This window comes from Dipodomys ordii, unplaced genomic scaffold, assembly GCF_000151885.1.
Source record: "Dipodomys ordii isolate 6190 unplaced genomic scaffold, Dord_2.0 Scaffold14, whole genome shotgun sequence".
Lineage (NCBI taxonomy): Eukaryota > Metazoa > Chordata > Mammalia > Rodentia > Heteromyidae > Dipodomys > Dipodomys ordii.
Window position 1 is genome coordinate 2,220,134 of NW_012267230.1, and position 17,591 is coordinate 2,237,724.

The window sequence follows — 17,591 nt, forward strand, 5'->3', positions numbered from 1 at the left end:
TCTGGCCTTTTTCCCTCCCTGTCCTCTGAGGACAATTGATGTTCTGGCTCCTCTCCCTTTGGTGCTTTCTCTAAGATCACCATTCCCTGCTTGGCATTGTACTCCAGGAGGTAGACCCCTGAAGATGGTCTCCTGGGCTGTTTTGCTGGTTGACTTTGGTCTGTGCAAAACTGATAGGCAATGGCATTGTAAGGACCAGAGGATGGAGCATTCTGGGTATATTTTTCCTTACCTCTTTCATCTCTTCCACCTATGACCTTCCCATGCAGGGAGAGCTGAGCCAGGGGAACCCTTCTCAGGCTCCCTCTGCTCCTGCTCTGCCATGCCATTCCACAATACTTTGAGCCCTAGGATGGTTTCTCACTGTTGCCAGTGTCTGTAATTGAACATGTAGGATGAATTCCATTTTCTGCAACAATCCCAGTGGGGATATAAAAGCCCATTAGCAGACAATGTTTTGTATTATTTTCCTTAAAAAAGAAACAAACAAAACGGTACAACCATTTTGGAAAACAAAGGTGTTTTCTTACAAGGGTAAACAGAGTTATTCTCAGGCGCAACAGTTCCCTGGCTAGGTTTTACCCAGGAGAGTTAAATTATTCACCCCACAAAGACTGACAAATACAGGTCTCTAATAGCTTTATTTATTACAGCCAGAAACTGGGAAGAAATCCAACCTATCTATCAACAGATGAATGGATAAGTGAACTTGTTGGAAGAACCAGGTAGAAATATTACTTAACTATGGAAATGGACAGGTACCGAATGAGCCTCAGAAACACTAGGGAAGAAGCAGAGGTGACATAGTTTGCACAATGTGGTTCCAGAGGTCCACGGGACAGGAAGAGGAAGTAGTTTAGCAGGTGTATATCAAAGTGCACTGAAGTGGGTACTAGTGGCTCACACTAGTGGCTCAGGAGGCTGAAATTAGAGGATTGCAGCTCAAAACCAGCGTGGGCAGGAATGTCCATGATAGCCTTATTTCCAAGTAATATCCACCCCCCCCCAAAAAAAGCTGAAAGTGGAGTTCTGACTCAAGTGATCGAGTGCTAGCCTTGAGCAACAAAAGCTCAGGGACAGTGCCTAGGCCCTGAGTTCAAGCCCCACGACTAACCAAAAAAAAAAAAAAAAAGACAGTAACCTCAGAACACATGGTTCTTTGACTTTATGTTGCTAATGGTCTGGAAAGGGAAGGACTTATGTTATTATTAGCAATAACCATAAAACCATGACAATAGCTAACACGGATGGCAAACTGGCTGTGCCCTGGTTTGTGTACTAGGGTTGCTTTTCCTGATTGTCTTCTCAATGGAATGTCATAGTTAATCTTGATGACTCGGTGAGTCAGTCCTCCTTTTATCTCCCTTCCTTAATGAACTTAAGAGTTTGGAAGAGAGAAAGTCATCTGAACCACAAAGTAAATAGCATCAGTGGTCAGAAAAGACTCCCCGAGGAATGGATATTTATCCTGAGATCTAGGGACAGGAGGGGCAGGGGGGCATTCAAGTGGGGAAGGGTGGGGTGAGCAGAGGCAGGGGCAGGAGTCAGCTGAGGATGTGGGGGTCATGGAATGTGGGGTGGAGACCTCCCAGACAGGCTGGTTATGAAGGCAGAAGGAGAACTGTCCAGTGTTCAAGCCCAAGGCCCTCGCAGTGTATAATGCAGTAAGAAAACAGGATTCTTTTTTTTTATTGTTTGGTTGTTTTTGTTTTTTGTCAGTCGTGGGGTTTGAACTCAGGGCCTGGGTGCAGTCTCTAAGCTTCTTTCACTCAAGGCTAGAGCTTTAGCCACAGTTCCACTTTTGGCTTTTTGTTTGTTTGTTTGTTTGTTTTTGGTTCATTAAGAGTCCTGTGGACTTTCCTGGCTAGGTTGGCTTTGAACCGTGATCCTCAGATCTCAACCTCCTGAGTAGTTAGGATGACAGGTGAGAGCCACCTGTGCCCAGCAGTGCAGGTGTTTTTGAGTTGACTTAAGGCTCTTTTGCAAGCAATAGAAGTGGACGGTAGTTCATGAATGAATCAACTAAGCTGTTTCCCACCCCCGAGTCTCTGTGCCTGAGAATACGATTTCAGAGAGAAAGAGTGCGACTGGGTGACGTCACAAGAGCAGACTCCATGCCAGGGAAGACGGAGGCATGGGGTGGTCTGTGCACAATGGAGGAAGATGGCCCTCTGTGGGAAAGTCAACCTTCCAGTTACCAGAAGGAATGGATGGACACGGGGCAGGCAAGACTAACAGATTCCTGTCTTAGACTCAGTGACTTCTGAAATATCGGTTGGGTGCTATTTCCTTGGCAATATTTACCAAGTCATTTCCCTTAGAGTTATACCTCTGTCTCATCTGCCTGAAGAGTGAGATCTTTCCCTTTTGTTTTTTTGAGTTAGGGGCCTGCATTGGTATGAGTGTATCTCTGGGCTTCAAATGATACATCCCTGGAGGCCACATTTAGTGGCTTCCTAGTCCTGCAGGCCTATGGTGGAGGTGACTCATTGACAGAGATTGATTGGATTGAATGTTCTAAACACTAAGTCCTTAAATAGAATTTTTTTAAAAAGCTGGCTGGGTACTGGAGGTTCACATCTGTGATCCTAGCTACTCAGGAGGCTGAGATCTGAGGACTTTCAGGGAAGAAAAGTCTGTGAGACTCTCATCTCCAAAAAAAAAAAAACTACTCAGAAAAGGCAGGAAGTAGTGCTGTAGCTCACGTGCTAGCCTTGAGCACAAAGAAGCTCAGGGCCAGTGCCCAGGCCCTAAGTTCAAGCCTCAGGACCAGAAAAAAAAAAGTTGCTTTGTAGGAACATACAAAGTACAGGAGAAAATAAGAACCTTTACTGCCCACCTTTCAGCCTTTCATTTTTGGTTTATTAGACTCCTGTGGCACAAGAGACCAAAAAAAAAACCAATAAAAAAACCTTAGTTTAGAATAAAAGGAATTTATTGCTTATACAGAAGAGAGTCAACAAGGTCTTCAGGTCTGGTTAGATCTAGGTGTTCTCACATGGGCCATCTGACACCTTTTGGCCTTCCTTTTCTGTGTGTTGGCTTCATTCTCAGAAAAACAAACAAGCAAACTCTTTTCTTGGTGATGGTCAACAGGGCAGATGCAGGCTTCTTTATCAGCAGCGTAGCAGCTCTACTGGGAAAGAATCTTCTTTCCTAAACCCCAGCTAGAGTACAGAAGCTGGTCCTCACTGGGCGGCCTGAGTCTCTTGGCCATCATAAATACACTCTGAGAGCCCTGGTCCTACATCCAGCCTCAAGCCAGATGATGACAGCGTTAGCCAATGCATCAGAGAGGAGGGGTTCCCTGAAGGAGAAGTCTGATGGTGAATGACAGGCCAGCAGCACCAAGAGATGGGGCCAGGCCTGTGGTCCAGGTGCTCCAGCTCTAGATATGCCTGATGAGTGGAGGATGTTGCTATTTCTTCTTAGGCTGTGGCATCCTGTCCTGCTTCCCCATCCTCAGGGCTGAGCCCAGATTGAGAGGCTATAGGGACAAGCAGGGATTCTCTCTATGACCTTGATTGACCTTGAGCTGCTCAGGGCCCCGTTCCTTCAGATGGTTACAGTCACAGGTGGCAGTGTGGGGAGGGGACAGCTTTCGTTTCATGGCTTAGTCATTCCTGGAGCCTACTCTTTGCCCCTCATTGGCCCAACCTCTCTCTCTCTTGCTTTAGTGTGGTAGATGTGGTAATACTACAAATGTATATATTCTGTTCTTGCAGTTGCTGACCCCTGCAGCAAGCTCATTGCTTTAGTTGTGGGTTTTCCCTCCCCAGTGCCTGGCTGCGGATAAGCAAAGGAAATGTGTGGATGTTCCTTCTCTTAGAGAGGGAAATAAAATCCCAGGTGCTTTAAGAATTCCTTGTGAGGCTGCCCTGTCCCTCTGCCAAGAAGATGCAGTTGAGGATATAAAATGGGAGGGGGGTGGCTGGGGGATGCTGTCCTGCAAGGAGATGAACAGATTGGAAAAGGTGCTTATTTAGGGGAAGCAGGCAATGGAGGCTTGCGCAGAGAAGCAGCCCCCAACTCTTCAGGTGAATGTGAATTACACAGGAGCTTTCTAAATACGCCAGTGTCTCTCCTCACCTTTCCACCAGACCCACAGACCAGAAGCTCTGTGTTGAGGACTTTTTTTTTTTTTGTCATGCATGGGGCCTGAACTCAGGACCTGGGCACTGTCCCTGAGCTTCTTTTGCTCAAGGCTAGCACTCTACCACTTGAATCACAGCGCCACGTCTGGCTTTTTCTGTGTATGTGGTACTGAGGAATTGAATTCAGGGCTTTCTGCATGCTAGGCAAGCACTCTACCACTAACGTACATTCCCAATCCCACATGGTACATACTTGTGAAAAGAAATTCTCTTGCTTACTGCCAACTGGGGTACGAGTACGCCTCTGAACTCGCCCAGGGTGTCTGAGATGGGGTAGCTGCCCATAAATTTAGACACATTCTCCCACCGCCATGACCTCAGCTGCCTTCCTCTCGACTCAGCCACAATGGAAGATATCTAAGAGTAGAAGTGACCAAATGAGGTGATCCAGTGATTCATTCAGATGTTTTAAGAATTTGCTACAAACTCAGTACATGTGAGGCATGTGAACCTCATCTTATCTCCAATTAACCAACAAAAAGCCAAAAGGAGAACTGTGTCTTAAGTGGTAGTCTTGAGTGAAAAAGCTAAAGGACAGTGTCCAGGCCCTGAGTTCAAGTCCAGTACTGGCACATACACTCATGGACATAAAAACGTACTGGTTGCTAGGTGTAATTGGCTTAAGCCTGAATTGTAGCTACTCAAGAAGCTGAAATCTGGAGGATCATGGTTTGAAGCTAGCTAGGGCAGAAAAGTCCTCTAGACTCCATCTCCAAAACAACCAGCAAAAAGCTGGGCTAGAGGCATGACTCAAGTAGTAGAACTCCCCCTGAACAAGCAAGCCAATCAAATTCAAGACCTTGGGATTGGGGATTTACCTCAGTGGAAGAGCACTTATCTATCAAGTGCAAGGTCCTGAGATTGGTCCTCAGCTCTGGAAAAAATAAATCCAGACCTTGAGGCTGAAACCCTAGTACTTCCAAAAAGACCAAAAAATAAAAAATCATATTGGCAACTATGGACCCAGAGTCACGGTTGACTGGAACCCAGAGCTCCTTGGAAGGGCCTGTGTTCCTGAGTTGAGCCCAGGTACCGATGTGTCCCAGGCTCCCTTCTCTTAGTCGGGCAGCCTGGCCTTGTGGGCCTGAGGGTTTGTAGCATCTCCATTAGGTGAGCAGAATGTCTGTAGTCCTGTGGAGTGCACTGAGTGGGCAAAGCTATGGAGAAGGCGACATTTGGATTCTAGTCCGGCCTTCTGTCTGCTGATGGGAGAACTGAGCTCTTCAAACTTCTCCCTGTGGATCCTCAGTCATGGTGCCAACATCTGTGGGACAGAACTGGACAATGTAGAAGGTATAAGAGGGACAGTCACTGGGTCAAGTTCAACATCCATGCTGTAGAGGGATGCTGGGCAGTGGCATTTGAACTTATTCCTTAGGCGATGGTGAGGGAAATGTCTTATATCTGCACTGATCGCTAGGGTAGCCTCTAGCTGTGTGGGACTAATGAACTGAAGCCAGGCACTGGTGGCTCATGCCTGTCATCCTAGCAATTCAGGAGGCTGAGATCTGAGGATCACGGTTCAAAGCCAACCTGGACAGGAAAGTCTGTGAATCTTTTATCGCCAGTGAACTACCAGAAAACTGGAAGTGGAGCTGTGGTTCAAGTGGTAGAGCACTAATCTTGAGTGAAAGAACTCAGGGATAGTACCCAGGCCCTGAACCAAGCTCTATGACTAGTTAGTAATAATAATAATAATAATAATGAATTTTAAATTTTATTGCATGAACTTGGACTTCTGTAGCCCTATGTAACCACGAGTTACCATGTTGGACAGCACAGCACAGAATCAGACAAGCAGCAGCCAGTGAATGAATGTGTTGGAGCAGGAAAATATTGCCAAATCTGGGCTTCAAAGGATGGATTTTCTCGAATTATGTTAATAAGCTACCTGAGGTGGGAGGAAGTAGGCAAGAATAATATTGGCAATCCGTGGCATCTATTCGACACTTGCTGTGTGCACACACTGAGCTAAGATAAGCCTATTGACTCTTTCAAACCACAGGCAATGGGAAAAGCATATCATTGTCTATATTTCACACGCTAGCAGGTTGAGACACAGCAAGGTCAATGAGCACCTTCAAGGTCACATCGCGAATAATAGTGGCACCTGGTCTGGAAAGTTTGCCTGCAGAGCTTGTTCTGAAACTCCCTCCGTGATGTAACGGAGCCTCCCCAGAGAGCTTCTTTGTGGGTTCACACGTGACACCTTGTTTAGCTTTCTTAACAATTAGGGGACATTGCCCGTCTGATCTCCTTGATGGTGATGGGAGCTGGCTCCGAAAGATGAGATGCAGAGGCAGATGGGTCCATCTCTGGGGAGGGTACTGAAGGCTTTGGTACAGAACTCAGCCTCCGAGTCAGTGAGGGCGGCTGAGGCGGAGTCAGTGGGGAGCGGAGGGGGGCCACTGTGTGAAAGATATTGCGAAGGCAGGATCTGTGGGATTTCGCAAATGACTGAGTGGCAGGGGTGAGGAAGGCGGGGGAGGACGTCTCCTGGAACAGGGAGATGAATGACAAACATGAAGGTACCGCTGGTGAATGCAGGGGGGCCCCAGAGGAAGTCAGATCTAGTTCTCCACACAAGCCTGGACACCCACCTGCCGAATGACCTTGGGCAGATGACCTCTTTCTGAGCATCCACATCTCCGTTGGTGGGATGCTGGTCATAATCGCTTCCTCACAGGGCTGTGAGGCTCACGTTAATCACCTGTGAAAGCCGTTCGCCATCTCAAGTAGCCTGGCCAGGTGATCCCTCTCCTTAATGCCAGCGAGGCCAGATGCCGAGGGGGATTTGGGGCCAAGCATATCTGCTTTTAATCATCGAGATGGTTTCGGGAAAGCAACTTTGGGGAGCCCTCACATCACCGAGGGCCTGAGGCAGAGTTGAATAATAAGCCTGTGGGGGTAGCTTTGGCCCTCCCCAGCCATGGCAAAGCAAAATCTGCATGCTCTAGCTTGGTGCTCCAGGTCTGTGTTCTAAGTCAATGCTCCGGACTGTTGTTCTAGGTCAGTGTTCCAGTCCAGTGCTCAAACTTGGTGTTCTAGCTCAGTGCTTTAGGTTAGTGCTCCAGCTCAGTGCTCTAGGTCAGTGATTGAGGTCAGTGCTCTAGCTTAGTGCTCTAGGTTAGGACTCTGGGTTAGGACTCCAGCTCAGTGCTCCAAGTCAGTGTTCCAGGTTAGTGCTCTAGCCCAGTGCTCCATCTCTCAGGCACTTGCATGCATTTTCCCATTTGACCTTCACAACATCCTTGTGAGGATAGGTAGACACAAGGCGAGGCTCAGAGAGGCACAGTAACTGGATACTTAGTCTTCAGATAGAATAAAGTTTCAAACTAGGGTCTAACTCCTGTAGGAAGCCTGGCCAGTCATTCTTGTGGCAACCATAAGCATCGTTGTGGGGGACCTGAGGTGGTTTAGGCATTCCCAAGGTGGAAGAGGGAGGGAGGGGAACAGGGGAAAGAGAGAGAGAGAAGAAAGGAGAGAGAGCAGACAGTGAGGAGCGGCCTCTCATTTCTCATTCCTCTTCCATCACACAGATTTGCAGGCAGTGCTGGAATTTCTGTGTTGGGCTGATGTAAAATTAGAGCCAAGGTTGCTTTTCAGAGTTGCCAGTTTCCCACTACCAACCCCAGTGAACACTGGGGAGGAGAGGAAGATCAATGCCACAGAGAGAGAGAGAGAGAGAGAGAGAGAGAGAGAGAGAGAGAGAGAGAGAGAGAGATCTGGTTGCTTGAAAGCACTGCTTGTTTTGAAATGAGGGGTGGGAGGTCTGTGAAGCAGATTGGGGGGCTTAGTGCCTCCCTGAAGGGGCTATGTGGACAGGCCCCTTGGTCCCCTGACTCTTGAAGCTGCTGCTTCAGGACTGGGCAGGGGGAGGTACTGATCATTGGGCCATGGTTTCTGACCCATCTTTCTTCCAGCCACTGCATTCAATGAAAACAAATGGAGATGCCTAAAGGGACACAGATTTCTGATCTTTCCCAGAGATAGACAGCCGAGAAACAGGTCTTCCAGTAAGTTGCTGCAAGGCTGCATTCCTAGAGGGCTCTAGAGGGCATTCTGTTCCTTCCTTGCCTTTCCTGGGGTCTGCAGGTCATCCACACCTGTTGGCGCATGTCCCTTCTAGCCAGCAACCTTCTGCCACCTGTCCCTGACTTACCTGTTCTGTCTTAGGTGACTTGAGCTCACCCCCATTAGCTAGCAAAATCTCCCGTCTTACTTACTTCTGCAAAGTCTCACATATCTCTAGGCACGTGGAGGTGGTGTGTGTGTGTGTGTGTGTGTGTGTGTGTGTGTGTGTGTGTGTGTGTGTGTGTGATTTTGCCTGATTATCATGCATGGGACCCTTGTGATCTTGCAGGGGAAAAGAGAAGCATTGCTGGGTATCAGCAGCTCATGACTGCAACATGAGCTACTTCAAGGAGGCTGAGACTGGAGAATCCAAAGTTTAAAAGTCAGCCCAGGCAGGAAAGTCCTAAGAGATTTCTTATCTCCAGCTTAACCACTAAGAAGCCAGAAGTGGAGCTGTGGCTCAAGTGGTAAAGCACTAGCCTTGAGTAAAAGCTAAAGGGCAGTGCCCAGGTCCTGAGTTGGAGCCCCAAGCCCCAGTACTGGAAGAAGAAAAGAAGGAAGGAAGAAGAGAGGAGGCCTAGGGAGGAAGAAGGAGCAGGAGGAGAAAAAGGTGGAGGTAGACGAGGAGGAGGAAGAAGAGTAGGGCGGTCTAGAGGCACTTGAAACCTGGTACTTGTTTTCCAGTCTCGGCTGGAGCTAAATTGCAATTTACTTCTTTAAAGAAGGTGTGTTGTACAGATTGCTGACATTTTCATTTTTACCTGGCCCCTAGGCACTCAAGTGGAGACTCCCATTGTGTAGTGCTAATAAAGCCAGCTTAAAGACCAGGCTCAGAGGCCTCCAGACTGCAGGTTTTCTAACTCTGGAGAGCAAGGAGTAATTAAATAAGCCACGAAGCACCATGAGATCTTGCCTCTTATTGGATACCTATGTGAAAATGGAGCCTAACACTCCACCCCCACCCCCATCCCCAGCAGCATCATTAAGTGTTGCCTCTTCTTTAAGCAAAACTACGTCTTACCCTGAATTTGCCAAACAGGAATGAGGGGGTGTTTATTTGTATCACAAAAAAGATTTAGTTTGTTTCTTAAAATAGCCAGTCCTACTCCGTTTTTTTTTAATAAAAGAGTTTTTTAGTTAATGGGGAATTTGATTTGCACAACTTTTTAGAAAGAGGCTCTGTGGAAATAAAGGATCTGTACCGGAAGCTGAGCTGCTAGTCTGTGCCCAGCATCTCTGCAGACTGTGAATGGGGGAAAAGTCAGGTCCCCTGTACATTGATTTGTCCAGGTGGACATGGGTTAATTTAGTTCTGTGGCTATAGGAAGACTGCCCAAAGAGACTTGTGTGGGGGGGTGAGGGGTGTCTCTTCTTTTTTTCTGTGTCCGATGATATTCATTCACTAAATAATTGCAGGCTCCAGAAAACTAGAGATGACTTCCCCCACCAAAGTAGATAAGGATGAATAAGATTGCGACTGCTATTTGGACATTTTGAAGAGAGGTTCTGGAATAAAACAACTCCTTGAAAATCGGGGGTGGATGGGGGGAATTTTCCTAAATAGTTCTTAGCTAAAAAAAAAATTGAACTATAATAATAGACCACTTACAAAGCATAGCTGGGCTTAGTGGCTCATGCCTGTAATCCTAGCTTCTCAGGAGGCTGAGATCTGAGGACTGCGGTTCAAAGCCAGCTTGGGAAGACAAATCTGAGAGACTCTTTAGCTGACTAGCAAAAAGCAGGAAATAGAGTTGTGGCTCAAGTGGTAGAGTACCAACTTTGAGTGAAAAACCCAAAGAAGAACTTAAGTCCCCAAGTTCAAACCCCAATTGGTATAAAAACAAACCAAAACAACCTTTATGTTTGAAGCTCATCCTTTTTTTTTTTCCTTGTTCTGGAAGTTCTTGAGGCAGAAATGTAAGGGCGGGGGCGGGAAGAGACAAATCTATGAGAAACGAGGAAACGATTATGATCTGTGATAATACGCTCCTCTAGCCAGAAATCTCAAAGCAATTGAAAACCCACAAAATTATTATGAGTTTAGAAATGCTTTCCAACATACAGAGCCTACAATCCTATGGCTTTTGTATTTGTAAACAGTGACCAGTTGGAAAACTAAAATGGGGGGAAAATGTCGGGCATAAAAATAGAGTCCCTCAGATGGCACTAAATGACTCATGTGTAGAAGCAATATGGGGGAAATGGAGGTTGGTGGGAGATACAATATGAGATTTTTTTTGTCAGTCATGGGGCTTGATCTCTGGGCCTGGGGTGCTGTCCCTCAGCTCTTCAACTCAAGACTAGCGCTCAACCACTTGAGCCACAGCACCACTGCTGAGATTACTTTTTTTTTCAGCAAGGTAACCATTGGTTCCTAGTAGAATGATTTCATGTTGTCCCATTGCCCGTTATCTTGAATTTAACTTCAAAATATTCAGTTCAGTTCAAGGTCCTAATTCCCCACCACCCCCACCCCATTGACTAAAATATAATTCAACAAAAACTCCATTGGAATTTAAAAAAAATCTTGATATGCTGCTTCTAAAAGTTCTCTTGGAAGAATAAATAACAATGATCGCCAAGAAAATGTTGGAAGTTAGGATAATGAGGGAGGCCTTGCCCTGCCAAGATATAACATATTATAAAGTGACTATAATTAAAACCTCCATTGCCATACTTCAAGGCAGATCAGGGGAATGAACAGAAGGCACAGAGACAAACTCTAGTATATATATAATTATTGAGCATATAATAAAGGTGACACTTGAAATCTGTAGGAAGGGCTGAATTATTCAATCAAGGATGCTGAGACAATTAGTTACCTAGTTGAGGAGAGGAAGAGGCAAATCAAGTCCCATTCTACATCAGAGCTCAAGAAATTCCAAATGGGTTAAAAAGAAGAAGGTGGAAATCATGCTATATAACAGTAAAAAAACAATCCAGATGAAATACACACAAAAATCTTGGATAATATTTATATAACTTTGTGTGTGAAGGCCTTTAGAGGTGTAGTTGGATTGAGTTGTCTTTGTCCAGATTTCCTAATTATGGCTTGAAATTGATACATGATATTTCTAGTAATGTGTGTGTGCACCTGTGTGCCAGTACTGGGGCTTGAACTCAAGCCCTGAGCATTGTCTCTTAGATTTTTCCACTCAAGTCTCTGGCACTCTGCCCTTGAGCCACAGCTCCACTTCTGGTTTTTTGCTCATTTATTGAAGATCAGAGTCTCTTGACTTTCCAGTCCATACTGACTTCAAACCTTTGATCCTGTGATCTCTAGGATTACAGGTGTGAGTCACTGGTCTGGCTTCTACTTGCAGTTTTTTCAGGAGTTTAAATCTCCAGAGGATTATGAGAATCAGCACATTGCAAGTTTGTAGCCCTCCTCCCCCCTCTGTAGCCTTCCTTCACCCTCCGTTGCTGATGATTTAGGCTCCACCTCTCAGTTTCCTTCTCACTCTCTGTGTTTCATAATGTTTGATTATGGAACATCAAACTCATATAAAAGCAGGAAAATTAGTATAATGACTCCTTATATGCCCATCACCTGGATCTTTTTTTTTTTTAATCCATCACCCGTCTGGGCATCCCAAATGATTTTGTACTGGATTATTCTATCCCTAAAGCCTCTAAGATGTATCCTCAAAGATATTCTATTTAAATGCCTACATCATCTTACCAAATATTATTACCACACCAAAATAGTTAATTCTCTTAACATCAGTAATTCCCCAGTATCATAAAATATTAAGTGCAAATATCCATTTTCTTTATATTTATATATTTACTTATTTACACTAGTTTATTCAAAGTGGGTTTCAAATAGTTGTGCACATTGCATTTACATTTCTTTTTAAACAGCTTCCTTCTCTCTCTCCCTTCCTTTCTTCCTTCCTTCCTTCCTTCCTTCCTTCCCTCCCTCCTTCCCTCCTTCTCTCCTTCCCTCCTTCCCTCCTTCCCTCCTTCCTTCCTTCCTTCCTTCCTTCCTTCCTTCCTTCCTTCCTTCCTTCCTTCCTTCCTTCTTTTTCTCTTTCAATTCTTTCTTTGTGCGAGTCTTGGGGCTTGAACTCAGGAACTAGATGCTGTCCCTGAGCTCTTTTGCTCAAGGTTAGCGCTCTGCCACTTGAACCACACTTCTACTTCCAGCTCTTTGGTAGTTAATTGGAGATAAGAGTCGCACAAACTTCCTTGCTTTGGACTGGCTTTGAACTGTCCTTAGAGAGATCCTTAGATCTCAGCCTCCTCAGTAGCTAGGATTATAGGCAGGAGCCACCGGTGCCCAGCAATATGTGTTTTCAATTCCTATGGATGTGTGTTTCCCCTCTTTTGCTGCGTATTTGTTGAAGGAAACGTATCATATGAGTTGTTTCTGCAGTTTTCCCATATTTTAGGGCTTAGGGTTTAAGGAGTGCAACGATTGTCTGCCTATGTCATTACATACATCCCTGTCATTTGTATCTTTTTCTTAAAAACATCCGTTTGTAGTTATATCCAGGGACTTACACTGATTGGGCTGTGTTTATGCTAGGCAAGAGGTGTCTTTTTGTGATGTTAGCAGGTAGTAACGATCTTCGTCCAGATTGCTCGCTCTACAAGGGTTTGCTCGGGTTACTGTTCTGTTTTTACATCCCAAACATGTAGTTGAGACAGACTACGATCTTCCATGCACATGGTGTCTGTCCCACAGGACCAGGGCATCCAGAAGTTGTGCAGAACATTGGGACGGCAAAAGTGTAAAAGAAAATTGGAACATGACATTAGTTTTTATTTTGTAGACATTCTCTGACTGCCCCTTCCGCCATACCAGACATGGATGCAGCTCACAGAAATCCATCTGATTTTATTGATGTGTGTATGTATGTATGCATGCATGGATGTATTGGAGTGGTCTCAGGGCTTTGAACTTTCAAGGCAGGCACTCTGAGCACGTGAAATACACTTCTAGCTCTGCAAGTCTGCATTTTTAACATATTTAGTGGCAAGTTACTAAAGTAGTATTAGTTGTAATCAGGTGGCTTGTGGTGAGGGAATGGGACCCACCTACCTTTGGCATTGTGGGCACCTCTACAGGGCTTAGAGATTCTTGTATCTCTTCTGCCTAAACCCTTGCTTCATCTGCTGCCTGATTTAGGAAGCAACATTCTGTTTGCAAGCAGAACTTTAAGGGGTGATCAGGTGTCCTGGTCACCTTTGAATGTGTCCACACCTGTACGAGACGCAGCACTAGGCACCTATGTGTCTACAAAGGACAGAGTGCCGAAGTTATGAAGTTATGGGGTAGGCAGGCGCCAGAGACACACCTGTTTTGTGAAGCCTGGTTTATTGATCTCTTCTTCCTTTTTTCTTCCCCTCCTCCCTCCTCTGTTTCCCTCTCCTCCTTCTCCCCCTCCCCCTCGTTCTCCTCTTCCTTTCCCCCCTCCTCTCTACTCCCTCCTCCTGTACTCCCTCCTCCCTTTTCCCCTCCCTTTTCCTCTACTTTCTCTCTCTCTTCCTCTTCCTTTTCCTTCTCTCTTCCTCCTCCTTCCCCTTTTCCTTTCTCCCCTCCCTCTCTTCTTCCTCCTCCTCCCTATACTCCTCTTTCCCTTCTTCTTCCCCCCTCTCCTCCTACTTCTCCTCCTTCCTCTTCCCTCTTTCCTACCTTATTTTCTTCCTCCTCCTCTCTCCCCTTCCCCTCCTCCCCCCTCCCTGTCCTTTTCTCCCTCTTCCCCTCTCTCTCCTCCTCCTTTCTCCCTCCTCCCCTTTCCCTTGTTTTCTCTTTTGCAGTCTGCTGCTTTGTGGTACACAAGCGGTGCCATGAGTTTGTCACCTTCTCCTGCCCGGGTGCTGACAAGGGCCCCGCCTCTGACGTAAGTACTCTTCTGCCACCGTGGCCACTCTGTACTGTCCTAGGTAGATAAATGAGATGCTCTCACTTCAAAGGCCCAAGTCCCCGGCCTCCTGGCTGCTGAGCCCATCTTCTTCTGAGTGGAGAAACAAAACCCAGCATTTTGAGAGGAGGCGTGGTGGGTAGGGTGCACGGTATGCCTTTGCTGAGTGACTGACCCCCCCTGCCATTCAAGGTAGGGTGTGCAGAATGATGGGCTTTCCTGTTAGGGCTACCATAAAAGGGAGTTTGGGTGTCACTTGGCACAACAATTTGTGTGTGTGTGTGTGTGTGTGTCACTGAGGAATGAACTCAGGGCCTCACGCTTGCTAGACAAGTGTTCTACCACGTGAGCCATGACCCCAGGCTTTTTTTGGCCAGTCCTGGGGCTTGCACTCTGGGCCTGTGCACTACCCCTGAGCCTCTTTGTGTTCAAGGCTAGCCCTCTATCACTTGAGCCACTGCACCACTTCTGGCTTTTTCTGTGTAGTTTAATGGAGGATAAGAGTCTCACAAACTCCCCTTCCCAGGCTGGCTTTGAACCATGATCCTCAGATCTCAGCCTCGTGAGTAGCTAGGATGACACACATGAGCCACAGTGCCCTGCCTTCTGGACACTTTTGTGTGAGGATAGGATATAGTGCTTAGAGTTGTGGCAGCCCTTTTGGGTCAAGGAAGGAGAAACGGTGGATGAACTGAGCATGATAGAGTCACAGAGTTGAAGGAACCCGGTCACCAGGAACATTGCTCAATCACCTGTCAATCACTGCTCATGCCTGTCACCCTAGCTACTCAGGAGGCTGAGATCCGAGGATCGTGATTCAAAGCCAGTCTAGGCAGGAAAGTTGGTGAGACTCTTTATCTCCCATAAGCCACCAGAAACCGGAAGTGGCTGTGACTCAAGTGGTGGAGTGCTAGCCTTGAGTAAAGAAATCTCAAGCCCTGTGTTCAAATCCCAGGACTGGGACAGGGATTAAAAATATGGGAAGGGGGGGTCTTGTTGGTAAAGTTTCACTGTTTGGTGAATTCTTTTACATACAGCTGTACCTGTCTCTCTCACCAGGACTTTCAATGACAGTCATCCACTCACTGCCCAGTAATGAATGGTGATCCGCTCACCCCCACCTGCCATCTTGTCACCCTATTTGTCTCTATTTCTGCTTGGCTTCACCTTCTGGACTTTCCCCCCTTGGCTTTGTCTCTATAATTGGTCCTGTAACCTACTTAGAATTGACAGCTGACCTCAGCTTGCTTCTGATGAGTAGTAGCCCAGCAACTACATTCTGTCACTGAATTTCTTCTACTCCCACTGGCTTTTTACAAGTGGTCCTGGGGAAGTTTCACTGCAGGGGACTTCCGGTGGGGGGAGGCGGGGAAACCTCCTGTCTGTTGCCAGGGCAACAGGAGCTTGTTGTAGCCAATGCATTGCTTGGAAAATGTGCTACTTGAGGTCCTCTGTGATGGTAGTTCAAGCAATGCTGGCAAAGCAGGTAAAGTCATTGTGTGTGGGGGTGGGTGGGGGGGGAATCCAGAACATTCCAAATTCTCTCAGATCCCACACTCAGGTCCTTTTTTTTGCTACAAATGCTTTTCCCATCTCCAGGAAAGTAGGAAGTTTGAGAGGACTGTCTGGCTCCATCATGCAGCTCTTAACATGTTCATGCAGCCAAGTAGCAGCCAAAGGCTTGGTGTTCTCCCAAGTCTTGTCTCTGTCTCTGTTAACTAAGACAGAGTGCAGTTCAAACTGGAGTGCAGTTGTTTTTTTCTTTTTAACCACTAAAAATATTTTTTTTTACTTATTTCATTCCTGTAGTACCCAGGAATCGAACCCAGGACCTCATGCCTCCTAGGCAAGTACTCTACCACTAAGCCACATTCCCAGCCCCCAGGGAAAGGGAAGTTTGAGGTCATGAGATGGAAAAGCCCTAGGGTAGACCTGGCTTTGGCACAGTCTGGAACCCAGTGGATTCCCTGCAGGTTCTGCCATAGGCCATAGGTAATTCCATTTGCTACGAGTGTATCTTATGCATATATATATATATATATATATATATATATATATATATATATAAACAAACGTGTTTTTTGGTTTTAGTTGTGTAACAAAAGTGGATTGACTTTATATCAGCATTTAAATCACGTTAATTTTTCACCTTGGTATTAAAAGTTCCAGGATTTCAGGAGAAGAGAAATTTCGGGAGCCATTCAAGGACCTTGACCTTCTTATCTGGATAATGGATTCATGCATTTTTTTTTATGTGATCAAGGTCTACTTATGGCAGGTAGAATTAAAAGCTTGGAGGAGGGGCTCAGGGAACCCACACCCAACCTCCTGGAAAAGCAGTGCTCAGCAAGATGTGAGGGTCTCTGGTTTCCAAGGAGAGGCCCAATGGGCCTGGGACCCAGACCTCTATGCCGAGTGCTGGTGGCTAGTGCTCTTGGTCTCTGAAGAAAGTTTGAGGAACATGGCCCTTGGATCCAGATTGGATCCAGGAAGGGACTGCTGCTGAAGGAATGAAGAGGCAGTAACAGAGTAGCACTCTCAGGAAGGGCAAGCTGAATGGAAAAGGCAAGTCCCTCCCTCTTCTTCCATACCTTCCGTTTCTCCATGTGCAACAGAGCACAGACTGGCACAATCTCATTCTTTGCATCACAGATCAGAATAAACAGGATGCATGCGGAGCTAAAACAGGGTTTAATAATCTACAAGTCTGTCTCAGTCCTCTCTCTTCTTTAGCCTTCAGACTTGGACCAGTTTATGCCCTTCGTGTGTCTCCTCCAGCTCTGTGATTCAGTGTTGGACTGGATTACACTATTGGGTTTCTTGGTGCTCTGGCTCACAGATGATTGATCATGGGATTTCTCAGCATGCAAGCCCCTTCATAGGATAAATCAACGTTTCTATCTGCTTCTGTCTTGTTGGATCTGTCTCTCTGGTATATGTTGTCTCTTACACATACCTACTCCTAGAGGTGGGAGCCGGTGTGCATACTCCATGGAAGACAAGTTGTTCAGAGGAGAGCAAGAGGATCAGAATTTAAAAATAATTATTATCTTTAAGTGGTTGTATAAGAAAGTTCCCATTCTATAAAACAGTATTTGAATACAAAGTGTCTGATAACATTGTCACCTGTCGGAAGAGCAGGATTTTTTTGGCGGGGGGGGGGGGGGGGGCGGCCATGGGCCTGGGTGCTGTCCCTCAGCTTTTCAGTTCAAGGCAAGCACTCAATCACTTGAGTCATAGTGCCACTTCCAGTTTTCTGGTGGTTTTTCTTTCTTTTTGGCTCTTTTTTTTTTCTGGTAGTCTATTGGCAGTAAGAGTCTTACAGACTTTCTTGCCCTCACTGGCCTTGAACCATAATCCTCTTGAGTAGGAAAGATAATAGGCATGAGCCACCGACAGCTGCCTATTTGCATCTTCTTTATGTCTCAGGTTCTTCATCTGAAACGTGATAAGATGATCATCAGTACCTTATATAGATACTTCTGAATATCGG

The 17,591-nt window shown here is 46.1% G+C and overlaps 1 protein-coding gene across 1 annotated transcript in view; it reads left to right on the plus strand.

Moving 5' to 3' along the window:
• The window catches only part of Prkcb (protein kinase C, beta), a 297,806-nt gene that overhangs the window by 128,266 nt on the left and 151,949 nt on the right, over positions 1–17,591 (plus strand). Inside the window, exon 4 of the mRNA XM_013011169.1 lies at positions 13,995–14,077. Coding sequence (XP_012866623.1) covers positions 13,995–14,077 — 83 coding nt within the window. The remainder of the gene's footprint in view (positions 1–13,994; positions 14,078–17,591) is intronic.